General features: G+C 39.0%; 1 protein-coding gene across 1 annotated transcript in view; it reads left to right on the top strand.

The window, feature by feature from the left end:
- The window catches only part of ncam1a (neural cell adhesion molecule 1a), a 244,752-nt gene that overhangs the window by 191,580 nt on the left and 25,636 nt on the right, over positions 1-27,536 (top strand). Inside the window, 6 exon segments of the mRNA XM_056439533.1 lie at positions 4,834-5,001; positions 11,705-11,830; positions 15,804-15,818; positions 18,520-18,567; positions 24,512-24,636; positions 25,218-25,398. Of these exon segments, the coding sequence (XP_056295508.1) occupies positions 4,834-5,001; positions 11,705-11,830; positions 15,804-15,818; positions 18,520-18,567; positions 24,512-24,636; positions 25,218-25,398 (663 nt within the window).

The raw sequence follows: 27,536 nt of genomic DNA, 5'->3' as shown, positions 1-27,536 counted from the left end.
GGCAAACCAACTGCCAGTGTAGGGAGCAAATATATATATTTAAAATGACGTCAAAACGGCAGGATGTTAAGAGAGAATATACACAGAATCGTGAGGTTCTCCTAAACTCCGGCTGGTAATGAGCAACATTCGAAAGACAGTGGATCTATCGTTTTAAGTAATATTTTCTTTGCGCAGAAAATAGTTTGTGTTCGCTTTATTTGGTATGCAAATTGTTTTGGACCCATTGAAGGAGTTAGGCGTCTAAATACAAAATTGGTGGAGTTAATTGTGCTAACAACCTCTGCTGCCACTGTGTAATATACTGGAGGCCCTTTGAGGTGTTTTCATTTGCTGCATAATTTATTATATGGCTAAAGGGACTGCACACCTTATTTTCCACGTTGAAATGCCAGTGAAAAAAAATCTAACAACCAGCATGAGGCAAAGAGCTCCACAGAACAAACCGATTCCAATTTCACGGGTAATTAATCTTCCTGTGGATTACAAGATAATAGTACACAACCCAACAAGGATCCAGTAGCTTAACCATGACAGAAGGAGCCATTCCAGTTGTGTTTCCGTTTGTATGATCGTAGTGAGAAGCACTCGGAAGTTTGCAGATGTGCATAAATGGGTTGACTTTCGCCTTTTAGCACGAAGGCCGTGATCACACTCGTCTTTTCAATGAGACTTTTGTGATTGGATGAGCCAGATCAGAACTCCGCTGTGTCCTCATGTTTGTGTCCATACCTGACACTTCACAATAAGATCTGCCCGATTGAGTAGGGACACGATATATTTCATGGTCAAAGGAGCGTCTGTAAAATGATGCATCTCATTTACTATAAATTATTCACAATAAAGCTCCCCTGTTAATTTTGCTGCTTTATTAGACTTACTTCATTGAATAATTGCCACTGGCAAAGCTCCGCTCATTCGCCGATGAACACATGTTCCTATAAATTCATTGCAATTACTTTGCCTGTTATTTTGTTGTCTGTTTCCTGTTTTTTTAAGCGATAAAATGAGGAAATGTTGGGTTTTCATCAGCAGTAACTTAAAAGGACTCTGACAACGGGTCTCAGCTCTGCTCCAGCCCCCGGTTTCTTCCTCTCAGGAGAGGAACTTTGATACATTTTCCAAATTGTGCCCACATGCTGTCCACAGCTCACTGGGATCACAACTCGATGCGAGCCAGGCCACCAGTGGCTGATCGACCCAGTTGGTGCGTCCTGCTCTGATGGCAAATGTCGCATTGAAAAGACAAGTGTCACCACAGCCTGAGAAAAACCTCCAGCGTTGCTTTGTAATAGTGGTTTCAGAAGAAAGTCGTTCATGATGTCAAACTATTTGACAGAGCTACAAATTTAAAGGTGACGGCGGCGAAAGGTCATGGCGTCAGTAAAATCAAAAGGGTTCTTCCTAAAGGCAGCCTGGCGGCGATTAGTAAATGTCTTGGCAATCCATCCATAAGATTCATTGTCTCATGTACAAGTGTACGTTTTAGCTTTATTGATGCACCAGGGGAAAGGTCAGGGAGTTGAGAGATGGAAAAAAAAAAACATAACGAAACACATGAATATTCCGTATTAAATTGTATGAGCAGCAACTGTAAAGCGACCCAAATTGAATGGATGTAATTAACACCCACCTGGCATACGATTGCCGCCATTAGGCCCTTTTTCCTGAAAGAAAACAAAAAGACAGCATTACAAAAAGACTACGGGATCAAGTACGGACGAAGTTAGAGCAGAACAATCTCAGTAGGTGTTGCGGTCTGAGGCCACCACATACGCTCCTCTGATGCACTTAACCTCTTCCACTCCACCCCCATTTTCGAGCAAAAACTCCTAAAATGATCTGACGAAATTAAAATGGCTGTTGTTTCTGAACCCCTCTGAATAAATTTATCAATGAAGGCTTTCTAGAAAGATTACCCTTGTGATTACTTGTGAAAGTGTCAAAAATCCTTTAGGTCATACAGAAACAGAGCAGTGGGCCTTTGAAGTCAGTAAAAATGTAAGATTTTTGTCCGCCTAAAATAAAAAAGTATATTTCAGTATAAATAACTCCCTGTAACTGTATCTGTACAGGAAAAGGACAGTATAGGTGTGTAACTTCACTAGTACTAAACACCTGCTTCAAATTTGAAGAGGATAGGACTTCGCGCGATTATTACGGTGTTGTGGTGCTCAATAAGTCTGAAAAAGTTGAGTGAGAGTTGAGCAGCGCGGCGCGCGGAAACAAGGCAGAGAGCGAGAGCAGAGAGCGGAGCGAGAGCAGAGAAGAGCCCGCTGAGCTGCGTTGCTGCTAGCTTGCTGCTGTCTTGCTGCTGCGTTGTGCTGCTGGGCGCTGGATGCTGCAGTCATTCACGCAGTCAGGAGTCATTCGCCGTCGACACGCGCCACGAAGCTCAGTGGGCACATGACGTCATCAACGACATTTGTGACGTCAATAACGTTGAAACGACGGTTATTTATTAAAACGTGGTTAACTGTTCCGTGGTGGGATAGAAAGGCATTTGGAGATAAATAACGACCGCGCGTGATAAGAGGCTCGCTGCTGAGCAGCTGATATGCAGACACGGCGCGCATGCTCTGATTGAGCGCGCGGAAATGCGCTCTCGAGACTAAAAATCGAGACTAAAAAATATGCTAAATCATCGTTTTTGCAACGATTGCACGCATGTGTACAACAGCAGAGCAGCAGACTAACACTACCAGCTAAGCTAACCTAAGAACCCTTGGCTGGACCGCGAGCTGCTTGCATCTACGTCCAAAGAACGTCAAGATGTTTTAGCAGCGCAACCAACATTTCATTCACAGACACGTCTGAAAAATCTCAGGCAGCGGAAAAAGGGTCAAAAAGAAAAAAAAATCTGAAATCTCCTGATATTGTTTCAGGGGACCACACCAGGACCACTGCTCAGGAGAGGAAAGCTCTCAGTTTGTGGTTTTGGACATCCATGTGACCCGGTGACCAGGGTGATCACCATGGTGACCAGGGTCATCAGTTCATCACATGCTGACTGGTGCTCCATGACCAGGACCTGATTAAACCAAATTTCCATGATTAAACATTAAACAAAAAAAAACTATGTCCATGTTGACAAAGTGAGAAGATGTAGTATTTAAACTAACATGAGAGTATATATACGTGTAAAATAAAATTGAATAAAAAAGACATTTTACTTTTTTTTCCAATATTTTTTTTTTTTTTTTACTTTTCTTTTTTCTAGGCTAGCTATTTAAAAAAAATTTCACTTTTTTCAGGTTTCCATGACCGTGACGACCCTGTTTTTGAATAAAGGGTTGAAAATTAAAGTTTTTTTTTTATTCGATTTATATTTTATCGAATAGAAATAATCAGATTAATCGATTATCAAAATAATCGTTAGTTGCAGCCCTAGATAGGACAAAGTATGACCATCCTACATTGTTTTTCATGAAAAGATCCAGGCGGAGCTCCAAAAAGGACATGTGCAGACTCCAAATGCACACATGGTACCCAAATGATATTATAAGACACTGAAGGTGTTTTCCTTTACATGTTGATATGTTTCAACATATACCAATGTAAAGAACTGTCATATCACTGCAAAATATAACTTTTACTCCAAGTAGAGCAGATGTATTGCTAAATAATATATACATATAAATATATACTCCATATATATAGATATATATACACACATATTGACATATATATGTAGTATATATATGTATATACTACATAATATATATATACACACACAAATATATATGTATGTATAAACATATATATATATATTTCTATACATGAACATATATATTCTGTAAGGAGAAGACTGGCTGTGCCCACGTATTTCAGAGGAGTTCCGTTCCGTGTGACTCAATTTGCATATGCAACACGTCGTTAGAAAGCCGGAAGTCTCCTCTCGAGTAGACGAAGGGATTGACAAGTCTAACCTAACTGTTACTAATAAAATGTAGTCAAACAAAAACGGAGCAAATCACTGTGTTCATGGCCCGGCAAAGACAGCGCGGTCTCCTGGCTTCAACACGTTACTGTCAGTGAAGACACAGCGCACCAAAAAAAAAGTTTCTTTGTTCAACTTTTTACCTTTTCTGATTCCTCTAGCTCTTTGCTAACTTCCGCTAGTACTTCCGCTAATACCTCCGCTAATATATCTACTTAGAAAGTGTATTCTGTACGTTTTCTCCATCGAAATGTTGCAAGACCCGACTTGCTGCATTTATCGCAACTTTAGATATTGTGTCTTTGGGCTCCTCTTGTGAAAAATTATTACGAAATAAAAGAAAATGTATATGTTCTTTGCAAAGATGAGGATGTGTTGAATGCTGGGATACCAAACATGCCCATGTTTATTGACGTGGGCTGCGTGATCAAGCCGTTTAAAGGGAAGGGCAGGGTCTTAAGGACGCCGGCGTCCTCAGTGGAGTGGAAGAGGTTAAATTGAATTCTCTCACTGGACATGCACATAGATATCTTGGTAAGGCACACATGTACAGCCCTGCAACCCTCCACTGTGGAGACACTGCATTCATTTCAAAGTATCTCAGAGAACAACATTCTACTGAGTATTAGATTTCAATAACTAGGCTTTATATTCTTAAAAATGTAAGTTGCATTACAGAACATTATATTATTGTTCAGTGCCAAGTTGTTTCTCATAGACACTGGAAATCAATAAACATGTTATACCCTGTATGCTGTAATTTACACGTGCTTTGTGAATCTTTGCAACACTGCTAGGTTTTTAAATGAGTTTTTTAGAATATTAATATATATATACACACATATCTTCTATTATAAGTATATAATAATAATTTTTTTTGCCATCTATTGCAGAGGTGCCATCATCGCCAGAAATCAAACAAGTGGAACCTTTCTCCAGCACAGCAGTGGTGGCGTTTGAAGAACCCGACTCCATGGGTGGAGTTCCTATCATCAAGTACAGAGTGGAATGGCGTTTGCCGGGCCAGGATTGGACTGGCAAAGAACACGACGCTAGCGACGGTGAGTCACTCATCTCTTCCTTCAAAATGCTTTTTTTAACGATATTTTGTCAAAGGCATGACATATATTACCACTCAAGGATATTCAGAGTTGGAGTGCTCCTTAAGTCCCTTAATCACCAGCACTCACACACATTTACCCCCAAAAACCTTGAAAAATATACTTTGAATCAAGCAAAGTGGATGCAATGGATGTTATAGAAATTCTCTCTTCAGGGTGTTTTCTGCGTTCTCTTCGAATAACCTGCATCAGTTTCAGTCTCCAATGTGTGTGGATGATTGTAATCTAATAAATCAGTTTGGAAATCCTATAAAACAGGTGCTAAATAAACAGATGTTCCTTTTTGTCATATCATTGTAATGTTTTATGTAACTTACTTACGACTGATTGTAATTGTTACAGTGCAAAGACTGGGAATTTACTTTTCACGATGGTGCTTTCACAAAATGGCTATATTATATATTATCGAACTTAAGGTCATGAAAGAATATACAAACCAGGCTCCCGTGTAGCGGCAGCAACGGAAGCTCCAGTCCCTGTTTTCACTTCCAAAAGCACAGTTGGAACTGTAGACTCAAAACACAATGTGTATCCCATACATACTACATACAAGTAGAAGGAATCCAATACAACTGACAAAAGCCATGAACATTTAGCTTTTTTCCCACCAGGACATTTTCCCCATCGATACGGCTCATCAATTGCTGCAACACTGACACTTTACTATTAGCATTCTTTAACAATTATTTGAGGGTGTGTTTCCTTCAAAATGCATCTGGGCGCCAAAACAACCCATCATTTCAGCGAGCAGCAACAGTTAAGGCTAGCATGAGCGGCTGAAGTAAAGGCCAGCTCAGACACTGACAAGGCCCCAGATAATATCCCCGTCCCACTGAGGGGGTTTGGAGGCGCCGGCCGATCTGGATGGTTCTCGTCCCGTCTGCCACATGGGACGTGTCAGTCAGTGGCTGACAGGCTCCGCTGTCATCTTGAGGCCCAAGAGCCGCCTGTCGTGCAAGCATTTGCAAAAAATAAAACACATGCACGCCAGCTGTAAATGTTCAGTTACCCCGCAACTGTGGGATGAAAGCCATTCCAAAACACACATGCACTGAATGAACCTCCAATGTGCATGCATATGTTATAGTATGTTTGTAGCATTAATATGTCAAATCGGGAATACTAAAGGCCTCGTAATTCAAGATGCAAAGATGTAAATGATTTGGTATTGATTAAAGAATAATCACTGTGTTTGAGTTAAAAGGATCTCTCACAATATTGTGAACAAGGGCTGCCATCACATGTTTGAATGCAGTACTGCCAGATATAGATACCCCGCCCATCACTCTAGGTCCATATATATTATATATATATATATATATTAGTGCTGTGAAAAATAACGCGTTAACTCAGTTAATTAAATTACAGGATTAATTAGTTGGTTTTTTTTAACGCATTTAACGCATGCGCAGAATGAGCTTCCAATCCGTCTGTTGTTGGTGGTCTCGAACCAGCAGCATGTCATTCTGTCTCTACGTGTCGCGTTAACACGACTCCGATCTCCGTCTCGCGCGCCGCAGAGCTCGGATGCCGGGCGCGCACATCGGGACGAAAAAAAGTCACTTGCACCCCCCCCGTCAACAACTCTTCTCGGCTCGCGCGCGGCAGAGCTCCGATGCTGGCGCACGCACTGGTGAGCAAGTTATGTGCACCCCTGTGTATAAATGTATATATGTGATTAATCATGATTAATCCACAGAAACCTGTGATTAACCTGATTAAAAATTGTACTCGTTTCACAGCCCTAATATATATATATAATAGGGCTGTCAGCGTTAACGCGTTAATCTATGCGATTAGTTTGGCCGCGTTAACGCACTAAAATATTTTAGCGCAATTAACGCAACTTTGTTTACTTCCGGTGTTCGTTGAAGTTTTTACACTCTTCTGAGTGTCAAACCGTGGCAGTACGGTTTAACACTATTTCCGTTTTTAAAACAATTATTTCTCCGCGAAAATAAGGAGCAGGAATCAGTTTAAACTCGTGGATGAATCAGTCGGGTTTCCTCCTCCGCTCCTCCTTCCTCCCGTCTCCCCCTCTGATACACAGAGGAACGGAGGGGCGACGTGTCGGGGGACGCGGCGCGGAAAGAACTCGTCACACGAAACCTTCACCCTGATTGGTCAATCCGTTTGTCTGTCAACATTTTGCGAAAAAAACAACCAATGAACACTCAATAAATCACAAAGGACCTCCCACCTCACAGGTGAGGCTCATTAGCAGCCTGTCAGTCAGAGAACCAGAGAACACCACGCGAGGACAGCTGAGCCTCATTGAATAGAGATGAGATTGTTCTGGAATGTTTGATGTAGAACACGTGGGTATGTGTCATATGCAAACGCCTTTAAAAGGTGAATTTAATTTTTTTTGTAAAATGGAGAAAATGTCCCCAGAGGGTTAACGTGACATATGTGAATGTCAGTCAGTTTACCAAGGCCACTGGTTCTGCTGCTGTTCAGTGTTAAAGATGACAGGACCAATGGGGTCTCTAATGCACCTTGTTTCACTAATCTGGATGTTTCACTGAAGAAACAATTTATCATCCACGATATTAAATACCTCGCTGGCACTTTATAGGTAGGAGCCTCTTTGAAAACACAGCTCTGTGTGAAGTTTTGTCTTTAAAAAGAAGAGAAAAAAAACTTTTAATCGCGATTAATGAATTTCAAAATGTGCGATTAATTAGTTACTTTTTTTTTTGCGATTGACAGCCCTAATATATATATATATATATATATACATTTATATCAGAATCAGAAACATTTATTTGCTACGTGTTTTACACACACAAAGAATTTGACTTGGCAGCGGCTGGTGTGTTCACATTCGACAGACAAACAAAACAACAACAATCAAAAACAATCAACAGTCAACATATAAGATTAAATAAATAATTTATACATATACTGTATGTGTGTATAATAAATCAAATAATATATAATAATATTTAATATATATATAGCTATATATATATATATAATGATATGTAGCTATATACAGGACTGTCTCAGAAAATTAGAATATTGTGATGAAGTGCTTTATTTTCTGTAATGCAATTCAAAAAACAAAAATGTCATGCATTCTGGATTCATTACAAATCAACTGAAATATTGCAAGCCTTTTATTCTTTTAATATTGCTGATTATGGCTTACAGCTTAAGAAAACTCAAATATCCTATCTCTAAATATTAGAATATCATGAAAAAGTATACTAGTAGGGTATTAAACAAATCACTTGAATTGTCTAATTAACTCGAAACACCTGCAAGGGTTTCCTGAGCCTTGACAAACACTCAGCTGTTATAAATCTTTTTTTTACTTGGTCTGAGGAAATATTAAAATTTTATGAGATAGGATTTTAGAGTTTTCTTAAGCTGTAAGCCATAATCAGCAATATTAAAAGAATAAAAGGCTTGCAATATTTCAGTTGATTTGTAATGAATCCAGAATGCATGACATTTTTGTTTTTTTAATTGCATTACAGAAAATAAAGAACTTTATCACAATATTCTAATTTTCTGAGACAGTCCTGTATATATATGATTATATATATACATATACATGTGTATATATATGTGTATGTGTATATGTATGCATATATATGTGTGTTTGTATTTATACACATATACATATACACACATCTATATATATAAATATATATATGTATATGTAAACCTGAAAGTAGTCTGTGGCACTCGGAACCCAACACATGAACTTTTTTTTAAAAACTGGCTAAACAATGTTTTTAAAAAGCTAGACACTTTTTTTAGCAAATGTCACTCAAACAGTGGTCAAATAAAAAGAGGGAAGGTTTCTGTTTGGCTCAAATGAAATTGCAGTCCAACCGAAACTGACAAACAAACAAGGCCAAATGTCTCACACACTTTTGCCTCGGGGGGCCTTTACGATCTGCACACATACGACATTGGTACATGAAAAACCTTTAACAGAGTATTGTTTGTGTTTGTACACATAAAACACAATGTGAGTGCTCTATTTTCAAATACAAAAACAATAGCTGTACAAGGATTGCTCAAACTAGAAGACTCTTGCCTCCAAAATTACAGATAACAACATCCTAGACATAGTGTTTATTTGCTGAGTGTTCACTATTGGTTTACTTCACTGCTCCAAGTTCTGCAGACTTTTGAAATATTTCTTTTGAACTTTTTGCAATGGTATTTGTCAATGCTGTGAGCATCACACGCCACATTACATTTAACTCCATTTTGTTTGGGTCGTGACGAGACAGAACTCGCCGTCAGCCTGGACAAATAGGTTTAGCTTCAAAACAGTCCAGAGCATCGCTGGGGTTTATTGATAACTTTATTGTGAAACTATTTACACATTGTATTGCTTTAAGTACTTCGACTTAATCACGGAGGCTATGTACTTCCATAATAGCGTGAACGATGGGTTTCTCTGACATGGATACACAATCATTGATGGCGCAATAAGCCTGCACTGTAGCAACACAATGATTAACACACACCGAAGCCAGTCGAATTTGTAACGACTGTTATGATTTGTGGAGATAACCTTTTAGTGCAGAGGAAACCAGTGTCTGGCAATCAAGGGTAAATCAGAGCCGGCTGAGAATCTCATCCGAACATAAATGGTTTCTGCAGTGACATCAGTTTTATTAAAAATGGAGGTGCTAAAAGCCCAGTCGCGGATTAATTTGTGCTTTTTATTAGGTTGAGCATATTTTCAGACCTGGACCCTTAAGAGTACCGTATGTCCATGCACGCGCACGTGTATGAGCCTATGCAAGCACCATTAGGTGCATCACCTTAAGAAAGGACTAACTCTTCAGCATGACAGCTGATCATTAACGTAGGTTTAGTTGATTGATTGACGCACACAGAGCAGTCGGTGTTGAATTCAGGCGTGTGGTGCATTGTTTATTTTTTTATTAGTTAGGGTTTGGTGATAATCAGTCGGAACATGCTAAACATCTTTGTTGGCACTGAAAACAAGTATAATTTTTTATTTATTTCGATCACGGACAAATCCGGATGTCTTGCGTCTGTATTTCTTATTTATATTCATACACTTTCCCAAAGCAGTCACTTACTGTTTGTGACGCACAGGGACATATCAGTCAAGATGGTCTTTCTGTCAAAAGTCAAGAAGCAGGAAAACTTAACAGTGCCTTGCTAATATGGAAATAAGAGTCATTTCTAATGTTTTACAACACAACAAGTGCTCACTTAAAGGAATTATTCACACACTAGATAATATTTGAGGCTATTCCCATCACCCATTCAAATTACATTTTTTAGATTAGAGTAGCATGCTTGGCTAACAGGGTTTTCTCGACGACACATTAAGTTATTTTTAATCGCATTATCCTATTAAGTGAGCCAGTGATCATAAACCAAAATCCCATTGTAATTTTTGGGCATTTGCTCTTCATAATGATTTTCTTGGCCCAACGGTGACATTACATTACATGCACGTTTTCAATCAGTATTTATCTTTCATCCCAATGGTGATCAAGTCCCCATGATTAGTCCAGTAATTACTAAAAACTTTTACTACGCAGTCCCATGTAAAATATATTCTAATGGTAACCTGTTTCACTTGCAGGAAGCTAAAGCAGGCATCTGTGAGTTTATTCTTGGTTCTAACCCAGTTGTGAAAAACAATTCTACAACAACCAGGTTGAGCTACATCATTTAGTTTTTAGATTCTTTAAGTTATGTTTTATTTAGTGAAAAGTGAAATTGTACAGATGGTTGGAAATGTATGAAATAGTATCAACTTTTAAAAAATCTTGTTTGCCGAACAAACAAAAGCAACATTGGAGAAAATGACTGCATCAGCTGTGTACGTTTGCATTTTTGTGGAAAAGAAGCTTGGACTAGTTTTTCAGAAAAGACTAGGTCTAATTTAGCCTTACTCGTTCACGCATAATACTTTAGACTTTAGCTTCTTCCAAGAAAATACACTACCGTTCAAAAGTTTGGAGTCACCCAGACAATTTTGTGTCTTCCATGAAAAATCACACTTTTATTTATCAAATGAATATAAAATGTAGTCAAGACATTGACAAGGTTAGAAATAATGATTCATATTTGAAGTATTAATTTTGTTCTACAAACTTCAAGCTCAAAGGAAGGCCAGTTGTATAGCTTATATCACCAGCATAACTGTTTTCAGCTGTGCTAGCATAATTGCACAAGGGTTTTCTAATCAGACATTAGTCTTCTAAGGCGATTAGCAAACACAATGTACCATTAGAACACTGGAGTGATAGTTGATGGAAATGGGCCTCTATACACCTATGGAGATATTTCATTTGAAACCAGACACTTCCACCTTGAATATTAATTTAGCACATTAACAATGTATAGAGTGTATTTTTGATTAATTTAATGTTATCTTTATTGAAAAAACAGTGCTTTTCTTTGAAAAATAAAGACATTTCTAAGTGACCCCAAACTTTTGAACGGTAGTGTATGTCCCACTTTCGCAATGTTAGCGCCAGTGAAAAAAGAAGTAATCCGTATGAAAACGAGACAAACGCAACCACAAACATAACCTCCTTGATGGCACATATGTTGCCTGTTCGTTCCTTGTTCATTCCCTGTCCCCGGTGTACCTGCATGGAATATAACACGACCTCTCCTCCTACAGACATGACTGCGATCACCATTGTTGGCCTGAAGCCTGAGACTACCTACGAGGTCAAGATGTCGGCCATCAACGGCAAGGGCGAAGGCGAGAGCAGCCAGGCCAGCACTTTCAAGACCGAGCCCGTCCGTAAGTACTGCCCTTATTGCTCGTGTCCTTGCCCCTCAGTAAGCACTCCTCTGAACTGGAAGCTTTGAGCTAAATGCGGTTGCTCACTCCTCTGCCTGCTCAAGTCTAGCTTAGGTTGGATGCTTTCGCCCCGACTCGCCTCTATTCTCATGCCAAAGCCGAGGGGATCCCAGTGCAGGCCTTCCCCAGCCATGGCAGAGGGAGCAATAATTCCCAGTGCCACTTCATTATTCATACTACTTGGTTAACAGTGTAAACCATGCAAAGTAAAACCTGTGTTCTTCATCACTGGACAGTATTATGTGCCTATTTCCTATTGACTGTGTGCCATGTTGAAGGCCTCATTCCAGACCACAGAGCTCTGCCTTTTCAGGCCACAACTCGGCTGATTCAGTGAAAGCTTTATAGAAAGTACTTTTTTCTATAGCCAGGTAGATGTATACCTCGGTGTGGAGAAGTGTCAGCTTGGTATTCATAGTTCAGTAAAGGCGCACATTGTCAATGGAGCTGCCAGGGGTTCAAGCCCTGCTGAAGGTAGTTTATATTTAATGGAAGGAATGGAAGCATGTGATGAAATGTTGGAAGTGGAGGGAAATTTTCCATCCGTCTGTGTTTTTGAAGGGGAAAAAATTACATCACATTGACAGAACAGAGGAGACACAAGAATACCTTCTTTTTAGCAGTGTTGGGAGTAACGCGTTACTGTAATTCCACTACTTTTAGCGGTAACGAGAGTGTAACGAAGTATTTTTTTAAATCAACTAACGCAGTTACAGTTACTGAAATTTAAATGAGTTCGTTACTCGCGTTACTCTCTTTTGTGAAAAATGAACACTTGCAGACAAGAAGACAAGCTAGGCTACTTTAGCTGCTTCTGATCTGACATCGCAGGACCTTGGTGGCGCAATGATATTGTAACGTCTCGGACGTTATGGACTGATGACACGGAGACGGGACGACGTTATTATTCCTCCCTTTATTGGGCATTCACCAACACAGACAGCTGCTCCTCTCAGCTCAGCAGCGCGAACATCAACAACAACGGTTCCCGTCAACCACCCGTAACTTCCGTTTTCCGACAGGTTAACCCCGCCTCCCCTCTACTCCGCCAATCACAGGCACGCCTCCCCTCTACTCCGCCAATCACAGGCACGCCCCCTCGACCAGCACGCACGGTGCCACACTGTGATTGACAGCCACTTCCAGTGTTGCCAGGTCCGCGGTTTTTGCCGCTGGTTGAATTTTTTGTCCGCTGGTTCGGGTAGACCTATTTTGCATGCAAATTACATGAATATCTTCAAATAAAAATCCATATTTTAAATGAAATAATTTATTTATACCCAAATCCTACCAAACTGACTCCAGATCAGCACGTACACGCCTCACTAGCACCCCCCCTCAATTATATGCAGCACCTCAAGGCACCTTTGTTTTCTCTTTTAATTAGTGTTAATACTGTAGGCCAATCACTTTTATTTCATTGGGCCTAATGTGGTAAAAAAAAAACACTGTTAAATCACTGAGACAGTTATTTTGTATTAAGTTAACTAAAAAAGGGACTTTTGTACTCCTGCTTGATTTGAAGGCCTGTTGCCCTGTTGATTGCAATAAATAGGTCTACAACATATGTTTATTGTGTTTGACTGTTCATGACATTAAAAAAGCAGACATAAAAGTAACTTAAAAGTTACTTTCCCTAGTAACTAATTACTTTGGATATACAGTAACTAGTAAAGTAATTCAATTACTTTTAAAAGAAGTAACTAGTAACTATAACTAATTACTAATTTTCAGTAACTTGCCCAACACTGCTTTTTAGGCAGATGAGGGATTTGCTGCAACCCTTTAAATGTGTCTTGGTGAATAATCTGGCGTCAAATGACAGATGTGTTAGGCATATGGCATTATCTGCAATCTTACAGCAAAGAGCAGGTGCGCAACACCTGTCATCACTTCGAATGTGCCGGCTTGACATAGAATGTGACAATGATGTGTTTATTTATGTGCAGCAGCATGTCAGATAATGCTTTCTCATTGAAGTATAAATGATGCCCAATAGAGATACAAACATAGCTCTTAGCTGAGAGGGGAGACAAAGGCCTTTACAGACCTGAGGGGGGGGGGGGATTTACATGTCAATATATGCTTCGTAACCTTTTGTTTTTGATATGATTGTCTTTCACAATAAAAGCCCCATAGCATATAATATTCGCATGTGCGTTACCATGTCCATTTTTTGGAATGCCCCAGGTGTGTAAAGGCTTTTCAATTTTCAATTCAGTTTTTCAATTCAGTTTATTTGTATTGCCCATTTTCACAAATTACAAATTTGTCTCAGAGTGCTTTACAATCTGAACACATAGACATCCCAGTCCCAAAACGTCACATGGGATCAAGAAAAACTCCCAAATAACCCTTCAGGGGGGAAAAAAAGGGAAGAAACCTTCAGGAGAGCAACAGAGGAGGATCCCTCTCCAGGATGGACAGGTGCAATAGATGTAATGTGGACTGAAGGACAGATTAGAGTTAAAACCCATTCAATGAATATGACAGAGTGTATGAATAGTGCTTTGACTTGATTCCTAAAATGATTTAGTGTAATAATAGAAGGTTATGCAGTTATTGTACCATATGTTTGATTGAAGAAGTATGGTTTTAGTTCTTGAGCCATCACTCTTTATGGTTGTCCTCTCTTATAGCCACGCTCATTAAATCCAATGTGGACACCAAATACAAAAAGTAATCAACAAGGCAGCATGAGGAATCCTTTAACAGCTTCATCACAACTTTCTCTTACATTTCAAGTTTCAATCATTTGTACATTATACTCGCCAAAGTAATTTCTGAGATTTGTGACAGCGACACTCAACAAAGTCAGGCAATCGGAAAGGTTGGAATAAAGTTGAGCCAGATTATCTAAATCACTCTATTTGGAGCTTTAAAACGAAATTGAGATCTCCAGAATTGTTAGTAATAATGCCTCATTGTGCAGGAAATATGAACGCGCTCTGCTCCAGGTAAACACGATGTTTCAAAACTAAGAATGACTTGTCTGTAAACTATAATGGATGTTTAAATGGACAGAATGGTTTATCATTTTTAGATCGCAACTGTCTTCCTTTTCCTGTCAGACGCTGTTCCCAATTTACTGGTGATTATTTCTGATCGAAAGGATGACTCAAATCATAATGAATCAGAATTATCCTTATTTTCTTCCATCCACTACAGAGCCAGTTTACAAAGGCCTTAGTTAGGCACAACTGACATAATTTTTAGTCGGCATTTCAAATAAGGGTCATGAATAAATCTTTGTTTTAGTTTGTACCAGCCTTTATCTAATGCTTCCATCTGTGCGTCATCGCCCTACTGCCTCTGCAGAAAAAAAGCCCTGCTCAGCATCCCGATTCCTTGAGGAGAGACTTTGTCCTACTCCAAGATGTTTCAGCAAAACTCGGTGTCTGATGTTTTTATTGATTTTACACTAGTCGAACTGGAACGTTTTTTAATTTTTAAAAAAAATCTATAACATTGAGGATGAGCTCATGCTTAATTTAGTGCTTCATGAACAGAAATATAATGAAAACAGACAATGTAGGAATCAGCTTATACTGTATGCTCGCTGTCATGCAAAGTGTTATATCACTTCAGGGAAGCATGATATTGTCATCCAGAAAGACACGTCTGAGCGTGAAATGATTAAAAAGAGGATTTTCTCATCTTGAGGGTAATGAAGTCCCAGGATTATCAAAGTCTATGTTAGCTGCAGAAGTAAGAGAGGCGAGACTTGCTGTAGACCAACGGTTTAATAAGACACAGCACTAGTGTGGCAGTGGGTTCATGTGGTGTGGCAGGAAAGCGATGCCCTATTTCATTTTTCATGTTTCTCATTTCATTGTCTTTTGTTTCTTCTTTTTGTTTTGTTGTTTCCTCATCATGGTTTCCCATCTGTTCTGTATTCCACTGGACTTCCCAGGGTATTCTTTCACAAGTAAGTTTCATTTCTCCCTGTCTCATCTGCTTTATTTTCCTCTTTACTTTGTCTCCGCCACATGTATTTGCTTTACATTTACCATTCCCTAAAGGGTGCTGCAGAAATAATCTCAACAGGTTAAACCCAGATATAAATTAGCATTTTGCACATTAGGTTCCATCGTCTCAAAGTCAATGGGTGTTTGAATGTTTTTTTTGTTTAGAAGCTTAAAATAAGGTCTGCCGTTAACGCATGCTTGGTTGATTTTAACGTGTCGTTCTACCTCATAAAATATGTCAGTAAATACCCCTCTCGGGAACTTTTAAGCTTTTTCCGTCTTTTAAAAAAAGGCATTTGTGAACAACTGACTAAATGAGGGCACTAAAACATCATCATGCCGACTAGTCTGCCTATACAGCCTTGGTGTGTATACTCACACTCATGTGTCCGTCAAAAAAGTCCTTTGGGAAGATTATCTTGCTCAACAAAAACTTTAAGTATCATAATGTATCATTATAACATTTTATTTTCCGCAATAATCCCAAATCCAATGGCTATTGGCTTGTTGTCGATGGAACCAGTGAGATGCTCGCCTACAAGTGTATTCATCTCTGCAACGCTCTATTAAAACATTGGTTTACTGATTAGAGATTGGAAACATCCATAGAAATCAACACCCAAAACCTTAAAATGTGTTTCACCCTACTTGAATATCGGCACAAATTTCAAAGCCTGTCATACTAATTTTCCAGACGGCAGACCATTCCGTTACCCTAATATGGCCTCAGGTTTGTTTTGCAATGTGATGGATTGATATGACAGCCTTACAGTGTAAGACTGTCGCAAGTGTGTTGTTTGTACCCTTGTCCGTAGTGCCACCCTTGCTTCTTTTTGGTATTGCTTTCCCATAGCGTCCTTGTTTTGGCGTGTAGTATACATTATATTGTATTTGTGAACTGCAGCAGTTTAGCCAATGACTTTTATTGCATATCAGGCTTTAAAGAAGGTATACTGTCTTGAGAGACCACAAAGCGGAATACGGTTGTATTGCCTTGAATAAACCAGAGTGGGATTAGACATTTTAATGGTAATCATGTTGAAAGCACAACAAATGACCCCGTGTGGAAACAAATAAGGTTTGGATATTCAGGCCTTTTATTTTTGGCACTGTAAATTAGTCATTACACTTGTTGTACTGACTGTTCTGTGCTATATATAAGTAAGCAAATATATACATATATATATATATACATATACACTACCGTTCAAAAGTTTGGGGTCACTTAGAAATGTCTTTATTTTCCAAAGAAAAGCACTGTTTTTTCAATAAAGATAACATAAATCAAAAATACACACAATACATTGTTAATGTGGTAAATGACTATTCTAGGTGGAAACGTCTGGTTTCTAATGAAATATCTCCAGAGGTGTATAGAGGCCCATTTCCATCAACTATCACTCCAGTGTTCTAATGGTACATTGTGTTTGATAATCGCCTTAGAAGACTAATATCTGATTAGAAAACCCTTGTGCAATTATGTTAGCACAGCTGAAAACAGTTATGCTGGTGATATAAGCTATACAACTGGCCTTCCTTTGAGCTTGAAGTTTGAAGAACAAAATTAATACTTCAAATATTAATCATTATTTCTAACCTTGTCAATGTCTTGACTATATTTTCTATTCAATTTTCAATTCATTTGATAAATAAAAGTGAGTTTTCATGGAAAACACGAAATTGTCTGGATGACCCCAAACTTTTGAACGGTAGTGTATATATATATATATATATATATACACATATATATACATATATATATATATGTATATATATATACATATATTTATATTGCTAGTTGATGCTGTAAATATATTAGCAAATACTAAAAAAAAATTATATTGGCCTAGGTACAAAAGGAAAAAAGTTTATGCTGTACACTTACTGCTGAAAAAAGAAGTCAGCACAGTCAACAAAAAGTCTGTCAAGCACTAAAAATGTATGCTTTGTTTCCATGAGAAGTTCCCTTAATGCGTATTAGTATTAGCCCTAAAATTAGAAAGAAGCCTACATATCATTTTAACTCAGTTTTAATGTCGGGAAATGCATCCTCAACATTCACCAACCACTTTCATATTAGGAAGACGTGGGCAGCCGGCAGCATTTCTCAACAGCTCTCAACATGGCGAGCCAACGGCTCGTAGCTCACGGCGCTCAGTCCTTACAGTACAAACTACAGCAAACATGTGGGCAGAGCCAGCAGTGTTTACCTCGGGGGAAACTGGATGGTGGGTGCTACGTTTCCACAACGACACTGATGGTCTGGACAATGTAATCAGATGTGACCGCTGTTTGAGAGCAGTAGGCTACAGAGCCTGTGGCGTGAGCTAGCCGAGCGGGACACACCCTCATGCAGGAGCGTGCACTAAATAGCACAAACTCAGTTCACGATTGGTCCAGATCTGTCGCACGACTCGTGCAAACAGTTCGCTTTTTTCCAAAGCCTAATGTTTTCACGAAAGCAGGTTCAATGTGTAGCCTATTGTTGTGTCCCCGTGGTTAGCAAAGGGGATGCGCTGAGAGGTACTGAACAACACCAGGAGACGTTGTTCCACAGGAATGAATCATGAAGACGGTATTAAAACAGAAGTGAACCCAGCAGGGAGTTGCTCTTGTTGAAGAGAGCCCACCTCCTCTCACCATGTCTTCACCATCTTTCAGTTTCATCAGAGACACCAACCCCTATTGCCACCACCAGTGTGGCCATTAGTGAGTATACCAGTCGCACGGTGTGCAGTGTGTCTCTCTTCACTTCTGTCTCTCTTAACACTTAGTGTAGCTGTTCATTTATTTCTGGTGTGACTCATAGGAGCAAAATGATCTTCGTTAACACTAGATCCTGATTTGTACTAACATGTTTCAAGAACGCGACGGGTTACCATTCTAACAGCCTGACTTTGGTGTTGTGAATGCATTAATACAATGTGTCTGTCCATGAAGAATCAAATCCCAGCATATTCTTAAGACTTCTATACATTGTGATGCAGTGGATTTGGAGAATGCTATACGACTGCAAATCTGCAGTGCCCTGACAATGTATTGACCCGGTAGACCTGACCTTTGAAGCCTCTGGTAGATCAGTGTCTATAGAGCTCTAAGCTGACACTGAAGACTCTTATAGCTGTCTCACACTATATGTTCAAGGCATCACAACATGTTGATATAAACAGGGAGTGATAAGATTCATGCAAAATCCTTACATTTTTTAAATTACCATTTTTACTTTATAACCTCAACATCAAATCGGTTAAGTCAAGTCGTGGTCACTCAACACAAATTGTTGTCATGGACACTTTTTTATGCCCACAAAACACAGATTCACACCAGAACAGAGTCAATCTAGTGTGAAAATCACACTACTTATGAGAATCACTTCCAGTTGCCATCATTGGTTTTTAGATAGTTAGATAGTTATGTAATGATAAGTACTGATTATTTTGGTATTTGGGGTTTTCTTCGAAATGTAATGGTACATCAGTAAGCCATTCTGACAGTCTGCCTTAATGCATGATTATACAAAATAGTCATGCTTTTTTATCCATCTCCTACTACCTACCAAACCTGTTTCTTGCTCATCTACAGATTGCAATACTTATCAAAACCACTCAAGACGTTGCCTTTACTTGAGAGCCCATACATATTTCTTATCATTGTGTCCATTTAAGTCACAATACCAGATCATCTATTCTTCATTTCAGCGTGGGTCACACTTCTTGACAGTTTGACAGGCAGTAATGTGACGTATGGTGCTGCGTCAGTGTGCCCTGAAAAAGGGATAATAGGGGGGGGACGGGGGTGGTGGAGGGGTCTAACACTGATCCGCAACACTTGAAAGCCACTCCTGATATTTACATTAATATCATGCAAAGAGCCAGTAAAGGTATAAGTTATTGCACCTTCAAGCAACTAACCCATCCAAACATTGTATTGCTTTAATTCCTTCAAAGCAACATTTGAGGCAACATACATGACTTGTGTGTTTGGAAGAAGGTCAATGGAGTAATTTTAATTAAGATCCTGTGATGTATGATAATTGTATGTCCTTGCAGTGTTCCTAACCAGATCTCTCCCTTTGAACTCACTCTTAACAACATCAGGCTCTACGTCAGAGTCAGCTAGATTGTCATTGTTCATAGTCTGTTTTCTGCAACCACAATACTTTTCACAAATGCTTTTAGACCTTACTTCTCCCAATGTTTCGTGTGCCCATGCTGTTGTCTGCTGCATTGTGAATCCTATTCAGTTGCCATGATTTGTATTCTCAAAGCTGCAGTTTCCTCTTTTGACCCTAATTTCTAGTTAGTCCCTGGGAAACCAAACAAACGGCTGTGTTTTTCTTTTATATCTCTAATTCATCTTAAATGGCACACTTGGTGTTAGAGCTCACCATTGTGAAAATTCAGATTGGAATCAATGTTGCAATCTTAAAAAATATTCGAATGACAGAAGATGTCTCTGAGGAAAAGCTGTTGATTATGTGACTGCATGAGGACATTCTTGATGTCTAGTTTTGGTTGTATCGGAAATCCATGTCTGAAAATTAAAATGAATGTATTTCTTTGTTCATCTATTTAGCATTTAACATATTTCCAAAAACCCAAACTAAAAGTCTGGAATTACTTCATATATTTAGCAACATGTTAATTTTTTTCATATGTATTCAAAATAATCTGTTTTTCGATTATTGTTTTTCTCTCGGTTGTTTGTGTTGCTTTTGTGTCATTTGGTCTTTAACATTATTGTTCATTTGTTTATTCTGTTGACATGTTTTCATCATTTCACAAATGTTGTCTATGTTTTCCATGTGCCCCGCGCCTCCCCCCCCCCTCCCTCCCTCCCTCCCTCCTTCTCCTATATTTTTCTATCAACCAATCATGTGCGTGCGCATCATGTGACTTTGTCATGTGGCTCTTGCATGGTGCTGATGATGTCGTCTTCGCTGGCCAACAGAAGGTAATTTTATTTATTTTTAGTTTAGTTTGAGATCATTAGATCAGCAGTGATCGTTCGGAAGGCTTTTGTTAAGTTGGATGCATAGACGAAACATTAAAACACCTTCACTATTATTTTGCCATTTTTCATCCATCTTAAAGCCCTTTCACATTTGGAAAGTGTGCACTATTTTATCATCTCATTCATCTTAAGACGTTTTCTTCCTTCTAGCCAACAATTATGTTTTGCCCATTCTCTATTACAGACATTAATTAACAATGCAAGACTTTCTTTCTTTAGTGTCTTGTGAATAATTTATAGAATATTGTCAGTATAATATGAGAGAAATACACACTAGGACCACAATCAAATCCCTGTGGTTAATAAATTAGCTTGATTTGATTTCTACCTCTTTGACCCTCAGTTTTTTTTACCCCCACACACACATGTGTTTGCTCTGATCCAGATATGATATCCAAATCCAGATTGCATGCTAATACCAGGTGGGAATGAGGTCTCTAAATTGAGCTCTCCAGAGCGAGCTACAATCTGTTACATCATGTCATTCAACTCTCATTAAAAGGGAACTCTATAATGAAAAAGACTGTGTTCCATGAACACATTTATTTATACGGTTCCATGAGGGCACCAATAAGACACTTTAGTTGGATAGATTGCTAAAAGTGTTTGACTGGAAAGAAACCATTTATTATTTGAGAATACCCATTCCGTTTAGGTCTAGTAAATTGCAATGATGCAACAGATCTAATTATAATTTGTACATCTCACGTTGGCTCCTAGAAGCTGAGGTGGTTACGTTTCAACATGGCTCAATCAGCCCCAGCGCTGTGCCAGCCGGTCACATGATGAGGGATTAAATGCTTCTCTCATTTCCCATTGATTTAATTATCAAAGTTATCAAAGAAAACCAAAAAAAACAAGATAATGAATAAAGAACTGGATTAGCACGAAGAGATGTAACAAGATCCAGTTGCAGCATATTAGTCAGGATTAGTTATGGAACAAAACATTACGGGGTTATTTAAGCAATTTGACTCCAAACACACTTGTGATTCCCTGGTGTGTTTTTTCTTGTCGTTTTTGTTCATATAAAACCTTTATTATGAATTAATTTATCAATATGTTTGTTTTGATAGCTTGGCTTATTTATTTTTTGCTTTAAATTTGCTTCTATGTAGCCTTAAAGTCCTTGTTTTGATATAGACAAACAATCTTTTTTTTAAATCAAAAATCTTTCTTTTTGTTATTTACCTCTGCATATTGAACGGCATTGAAACATCACAAGTGCACCCTCGCAAAGCACCTCTGACTGCAATCTGCACCGCATGCACTGGAAAACATAGTCCTCATACTCCACTCTTTTTTCTTTATTCCTGAAATGATACAGTAGCTCCCAGTGGTTAACTGATTTGAATCACAATGTTGCATTACTGCAGCATGTAAGTGTGTTTCCTGTGTCTTGTTTCGTATTTCTTCTTCTTCTCGTTCTGCCGTTTCCCAAAGAGGAAATCAGACCTTCTGCATGTGGCCAAATCTTTGGTGTCATGTCTTCTTCTACATTTATATATATACAAAACATAAATATGATAATTAAAATATAGTGTTTGCAACAGTAACACAAAATGTTCCACCTTTTGTGAGTGAGGATTGGTTGGAATGACACACATATATTTATGTTCATATTAATCTTAGAAATTTGAGAGACTGGTCAGAATTCTGAGAATGACAGACTTTTGCTCTGACAGATACAACACTTTTGTTTCCAGGTTACTCGTATACTAGTAACATGCATAATTCATCATATGGATTTTATTTTTAAGTCAAAACTGCACCGGGATGCATGGCATTGCTAATAGTAGTAGTAAGTACAGGCTTAGCGGTACCTTTACATAATGTTTCAGCATTAAACGATATATCAGATAGAGCTATGAACACAATTGACGTCAAAAATTAAAGAAAGTAAAATGTCGAATGACCCATCAGCATGTTTTCAATAACTCCTGTTCAATTACATCAACTTATGTATATATATATATATATATATACATAGATACAGTATATAGCTCAGTATACACTGGGGGAATAGAGAGGAGGCTGTCTTTGGTTGGGGTACATGTGGAACCGTGTCAGTGTGAGGTCATCAAATGTTTAGCAGCATCCAAAGTTTCCAGCTTGCATGGAGAAGCGTCTCATTCTAACCACCTCTTTCTCTGTTTTAGCCTTTAAAAAAAAGACCTAACCCAGAATGTGAATAACAATGCTCGATATACCGATTGTCTGTCTGCCACCATGTAAATGCTGCCGTCACTAACTAACACTGTCTGATTTACTTCTAGCATCTGTCATGCTCACCCCAGTCTCGTGGAATGCTCATTTTCAGCCAGTGTGCTCTGATGATCACAAGAAAAAGTGCCTTCATGCATTATTCATTTGATTAACTACAACCACAAAGAGTTTGAAATGTTAAATGTTGGGTGTGAAAACATGATTGCTAGGAAAGAAAAACGTGACTGTCAATTTGAAATGTGCTGTTTGTTTTTAATCCCTACCTACTGAGTGGCAAAAAGCATCCGTTTCTTTGATTATAAAAGATACGAGAGGTTGTCGTTTCTTTTCTGACAACTACTTGTGGACTGTTTTGATCAGATTGTCGGCTCGGGGCAAAGGCGTAACATCATGAGGTAGTCAATTTAATAACATGGTCCCAAGGCTAACCGTGTGTACATAATTAATGAGTTTAGATTTGCTAGTCTCCTCCCGTACAGTGGCATGAGAGTAAAAGCCATGCACACAAAGCAGAAGCCTTCTCAACCACAATACTGTGTATACATTATAAAAATACAATAGATTAGCCAAGGCCTACAGGCTCATTATCCAGTGACCTAGCAGTCATTATTACTCAGGAGCACAGAGAACGTAATGAGGAGCCTGAAGGAGAACAACCCCTCTTTGCCACAGCCCTCGGTCCCCAGCCTGGTTTCCTGAAAATGAAGTGCCCCATTACAAACCTGCACTGTCAATTATATATTATGAGAACATATTTTTTTGAAAAAATGTTGGGTATGTTTTGACATCTCACAAATGTCCTAATCTATGTCAGAGGTTCATGTGGAGAAGTGGCCGGAGGTGGTGGATGTGTCCTGTGTGGCATACTTATTTTAACCCAAAACATGCTCTTTCACGAATAATAACCAAGTAGTTAAATTAAATACTTCCTCACTTGTAGAGTGTATTAATGTTGGTCCCAACAAGTTCCAGTTATGTTCTAAACCACGATACAAAAATATATAATTCGATAGTTTCCCGATCGGCCGTTGTTAATGTTTGGTTTGTTTGAGGCACAAACACCGTTTGGTGGAGTTAGGGAAAGATTGTGGTCTGTGCTAAAATATGTACTTTTAAGTTGAGGGAATGGTTGGAGTGAAAGCAAACCAAAAGAGACTTTTGGTAAGAATCAATAATGAAAATGAAGACCGCGGCGTCGAAGTCTCACAGTCAAAGTTTCCTTTGGATGCAATGCTTTTTGAAAGAATCTGGGTTGATCAATTTAAGTTTTAGTTCAGCTGACCATTGAAACACTCGCCCCCTTGAACATAGGAGGAAGGTGATTTAAGCACAGGAGCTAACTGCAAAGAATGGTGTGCATGCAACAACCATATTTATGTGGACTAATCATGATTCTTTGGTTTGTCCTGTTAAGGGGAACCCAGTGCCCCCAAACTACAAGTCAAGGTCCAAGAAAGGGGTAATACTCTTAAGGTCAACTGGATCAAGCAGGACGACGGCGGCTCCCCCATTAAACACTACCTGGTCAGATACAAGGCTGTGAGTATCCTGAGTAACTTGGTGTCACTTTGCAGCTTTAATTATTTCTTTTTTTCAATGGTTTCATAAGCATTGGTAATGAACAGGGCTTGGAAATGTTGGCCAAAACAACAAGAGTCAAGAATAAACTGTCAGCCTCTGCCAAAAATGACACCTGACAACGACGTTCAAACACATTAAAGCCCCCTTTCATCAAAAAGTTGAAGATATCCTTTAATCCCTGAGGAACTTAATATCCTCCTGAATACTGTTCTTAGGCAGGAGTTGGCATATCTGGATTGTTTGTTGTCCCCAAGACCTATCACCAATTCAGATTTTAGCAAATTACATTGTTACTCTATATTTTAGTCTATATTGTATTGTTCAAAATTGTGAATTGAATTTTGTTGTTGTCGCTGTAGACACTGCGTAGGTTGTTGGGGGTTTATTGACGAACAATTCCCTGTTTTTGTCTTCTGCACATTGGACAGTTGAGAACGGGATAATTCTCAAATTATCTGAAATGACCCTCTTCGCCTGCATCTGTAGAGAATGACCACAGTCCCAGCTTTTGAGTTTTGTCTCCTATGCATCTCCTTCAGAAGCATGTGTCTGACTGGAAACCAGAGCTGCGCATCCCCCACAACAGTGAGTATGTGATGCTGAGCGGCCTGGACTGGAATACAGAGTACGAGGTTCACGTGGTGGCGGAGAATCAGCAGGGCAAGTCGGAGCCTGGCGTCATCTCCTACAGAACCGCTACGGACCCCACTACCGTCCCAGGTACTGTTCCCGTCATCTCACCCCAAACATCCACACATAGCCGCCACAGCGCACCGAGGCCGTGACCAGAGAGGCTATATTGTTTTGATCCTTGACTATTTACCGGGTCCTTTATTCAAAAGCTCGCTGGCTGGCTGGTTTGGGCCTGGCAGGACTCATCTGTCTCTGTCTGTTGCATTGTTTACTTTACTGAGTTGTAACAAAGTGGAACTCAAGGATTGTATGTATTTGCTGTAATATTGCAGCCTATGCAGTGGGTTTAAAATGACGAGAGTAGCACGAAACACACCGTGAAATGAGCACTGGTTCTAAAATGCATACAGGGTGTTGCGTTCGTGATTAATAAAAATAATATATTTCTGTGATAGTTTTTTTAATTACGGCAATATGAATTAAATATGACGTTTTTATCACTTGAAAAGTTTTACTGGTGATTCAAATTATAACAGTAAAATAATGTTGGATTAAGTTCACTTAAAAAAACTCAACACAGTTTAAATGCAGACTAATTATAATAGATTACAGCCGTTGCTTAGAGGATAAAGAATTCAGATTATTTTTGTTTTAATGCAATTAAGCACAGACCAGTTTGACACCCTTCTATAATATTTCACAATTACAGAATTTCTCTGTAGTATTTTGTTGATATATACATTGTTGTATGTATAAAAAAAAATGTAAAAAAAAGATTGAAATGACAATTAAATCTGAATCAACTTTATGGGCCAAGTTAAGTTTAAGCATGCAAGGAATTTGACTCTTGTTTACAGTTCTCCTGAAAGAAGAGTGCATGTAGAGAAAGATGCACACAGGCTTGACGACAACAAAGCCATGTGTTGTCATCGACCAGTCAGAGACCGGGACTTTTGCGCCTCAAAAGTTGCTGAGAAATGTAACTTTATCGTCCGTAAGAACACTCAGGTTGAAGCTGGGTCATCCAGAGTTTATTTTCCTTTTACCATCGGCCTGAACTCGCTTTTTTCTTCTTCTGTAAATGCCAACCCTCTGCTATGTGTCCTGCGCCTAATCCTTTTCTCTTATAGAAGTACATTTCCCTGTGCTCTCACGCACAGAGTGCCCTCTTAGCATTTTAAAACATGGTGCTCACTTCACAAAAGATTTTTAGAGGCGAGGCTGCAAAAGATCAACAGTAACTATTGAATCCACATGAAGAGCAGAGGCATACACTCATATATATATATATATATATATATATATATATATGTGTGTGTGTGTGTGTTCTCCTTAATGCTTCGTTGCTGAAGATAAAGCTAAGCATCCTGGCGCTTTGCTCTCCCGGTCTTTAGTAATTCCTGTAAAGCAGCGGTTACAGCTCGAGTTCAGTGACCAATAAAGTCACAACAAATATCAGTACAGTATCTTGGTACCAAATATGTCTCTGCCCACATGGTCACGGTCGGCCGTTGCTCTGTTGCTGTGTTGTTTGCAAGGTGCACATTTTAACCCGGGCTGCCTCCCCACTGCACAATACAAGCGCTATAAAACAACTCATCCAACTATCTGTTTGTCTGCTGATGAGAAAGAAACCCTGTCACGGCTTCTTCCTCCCTGTCAGGGTTTCTTTCTCTGTCTCTCTCTTTTCTGACTTTCTGAAATCCCGCTTTTCAGTTTGAGGGTTTTCTTGCCTTTTCTTTCACTTCCTTCACAAAGGATATGTTGATTGCCCCAATTATTTTCCCTTTCAACCGTCAAGTGAACATCAAGGAATGTAATACAGAAATGGCATCAACGTTAAAAACTAGATTTCAAACAAAGCGATTGGTCTCCCACATGTCAGATTCATGATAGATGAAAAAATGTATGAAAAGGTCAAATTGATAATTATTGATTACCATTGTGAATGCATTATGTTTACAGTTGCAACACACCCTCATGTTAAGTTATGCCTCATAACAAATAAACATATCATTGTTAGTATTGGTGTACCAACTTAAAGACCATTTGGGGCAGGAGAGGTTGGATTGGTCGAACAAACAACAAACAGCAGACTTTCACCAAGGGAATCGATGGTCGTGTCCCTTCTGAAAATAAAAGTCATAGTTGACTCATTTTGTCGCGTCAGTCGAACTTCAAAGGCAATCTTTTGCTGACCTAAAGCAGTTTTGTTGCCGGAACCT

Source organism: Pseudoliparis swirei, chromosome 3 (assembly GCF_029220125.1).
Source record: "Pseudoliparis swirei isolate HS2019 ecotype Mariana Trench chromosome 3, NWPU_hadal_v1, whole genome shotgun sequence".
Taxonomy (NCBI): Eukaryota; Metazoa; Chordata; class Actinopteri; order Perciformes; family Liparidae; genus Pseudoliparis; species Pseudoliparis swirei.
This window is presented reverse-complemented; position numbering and strand designations above follow the sequence as displayed.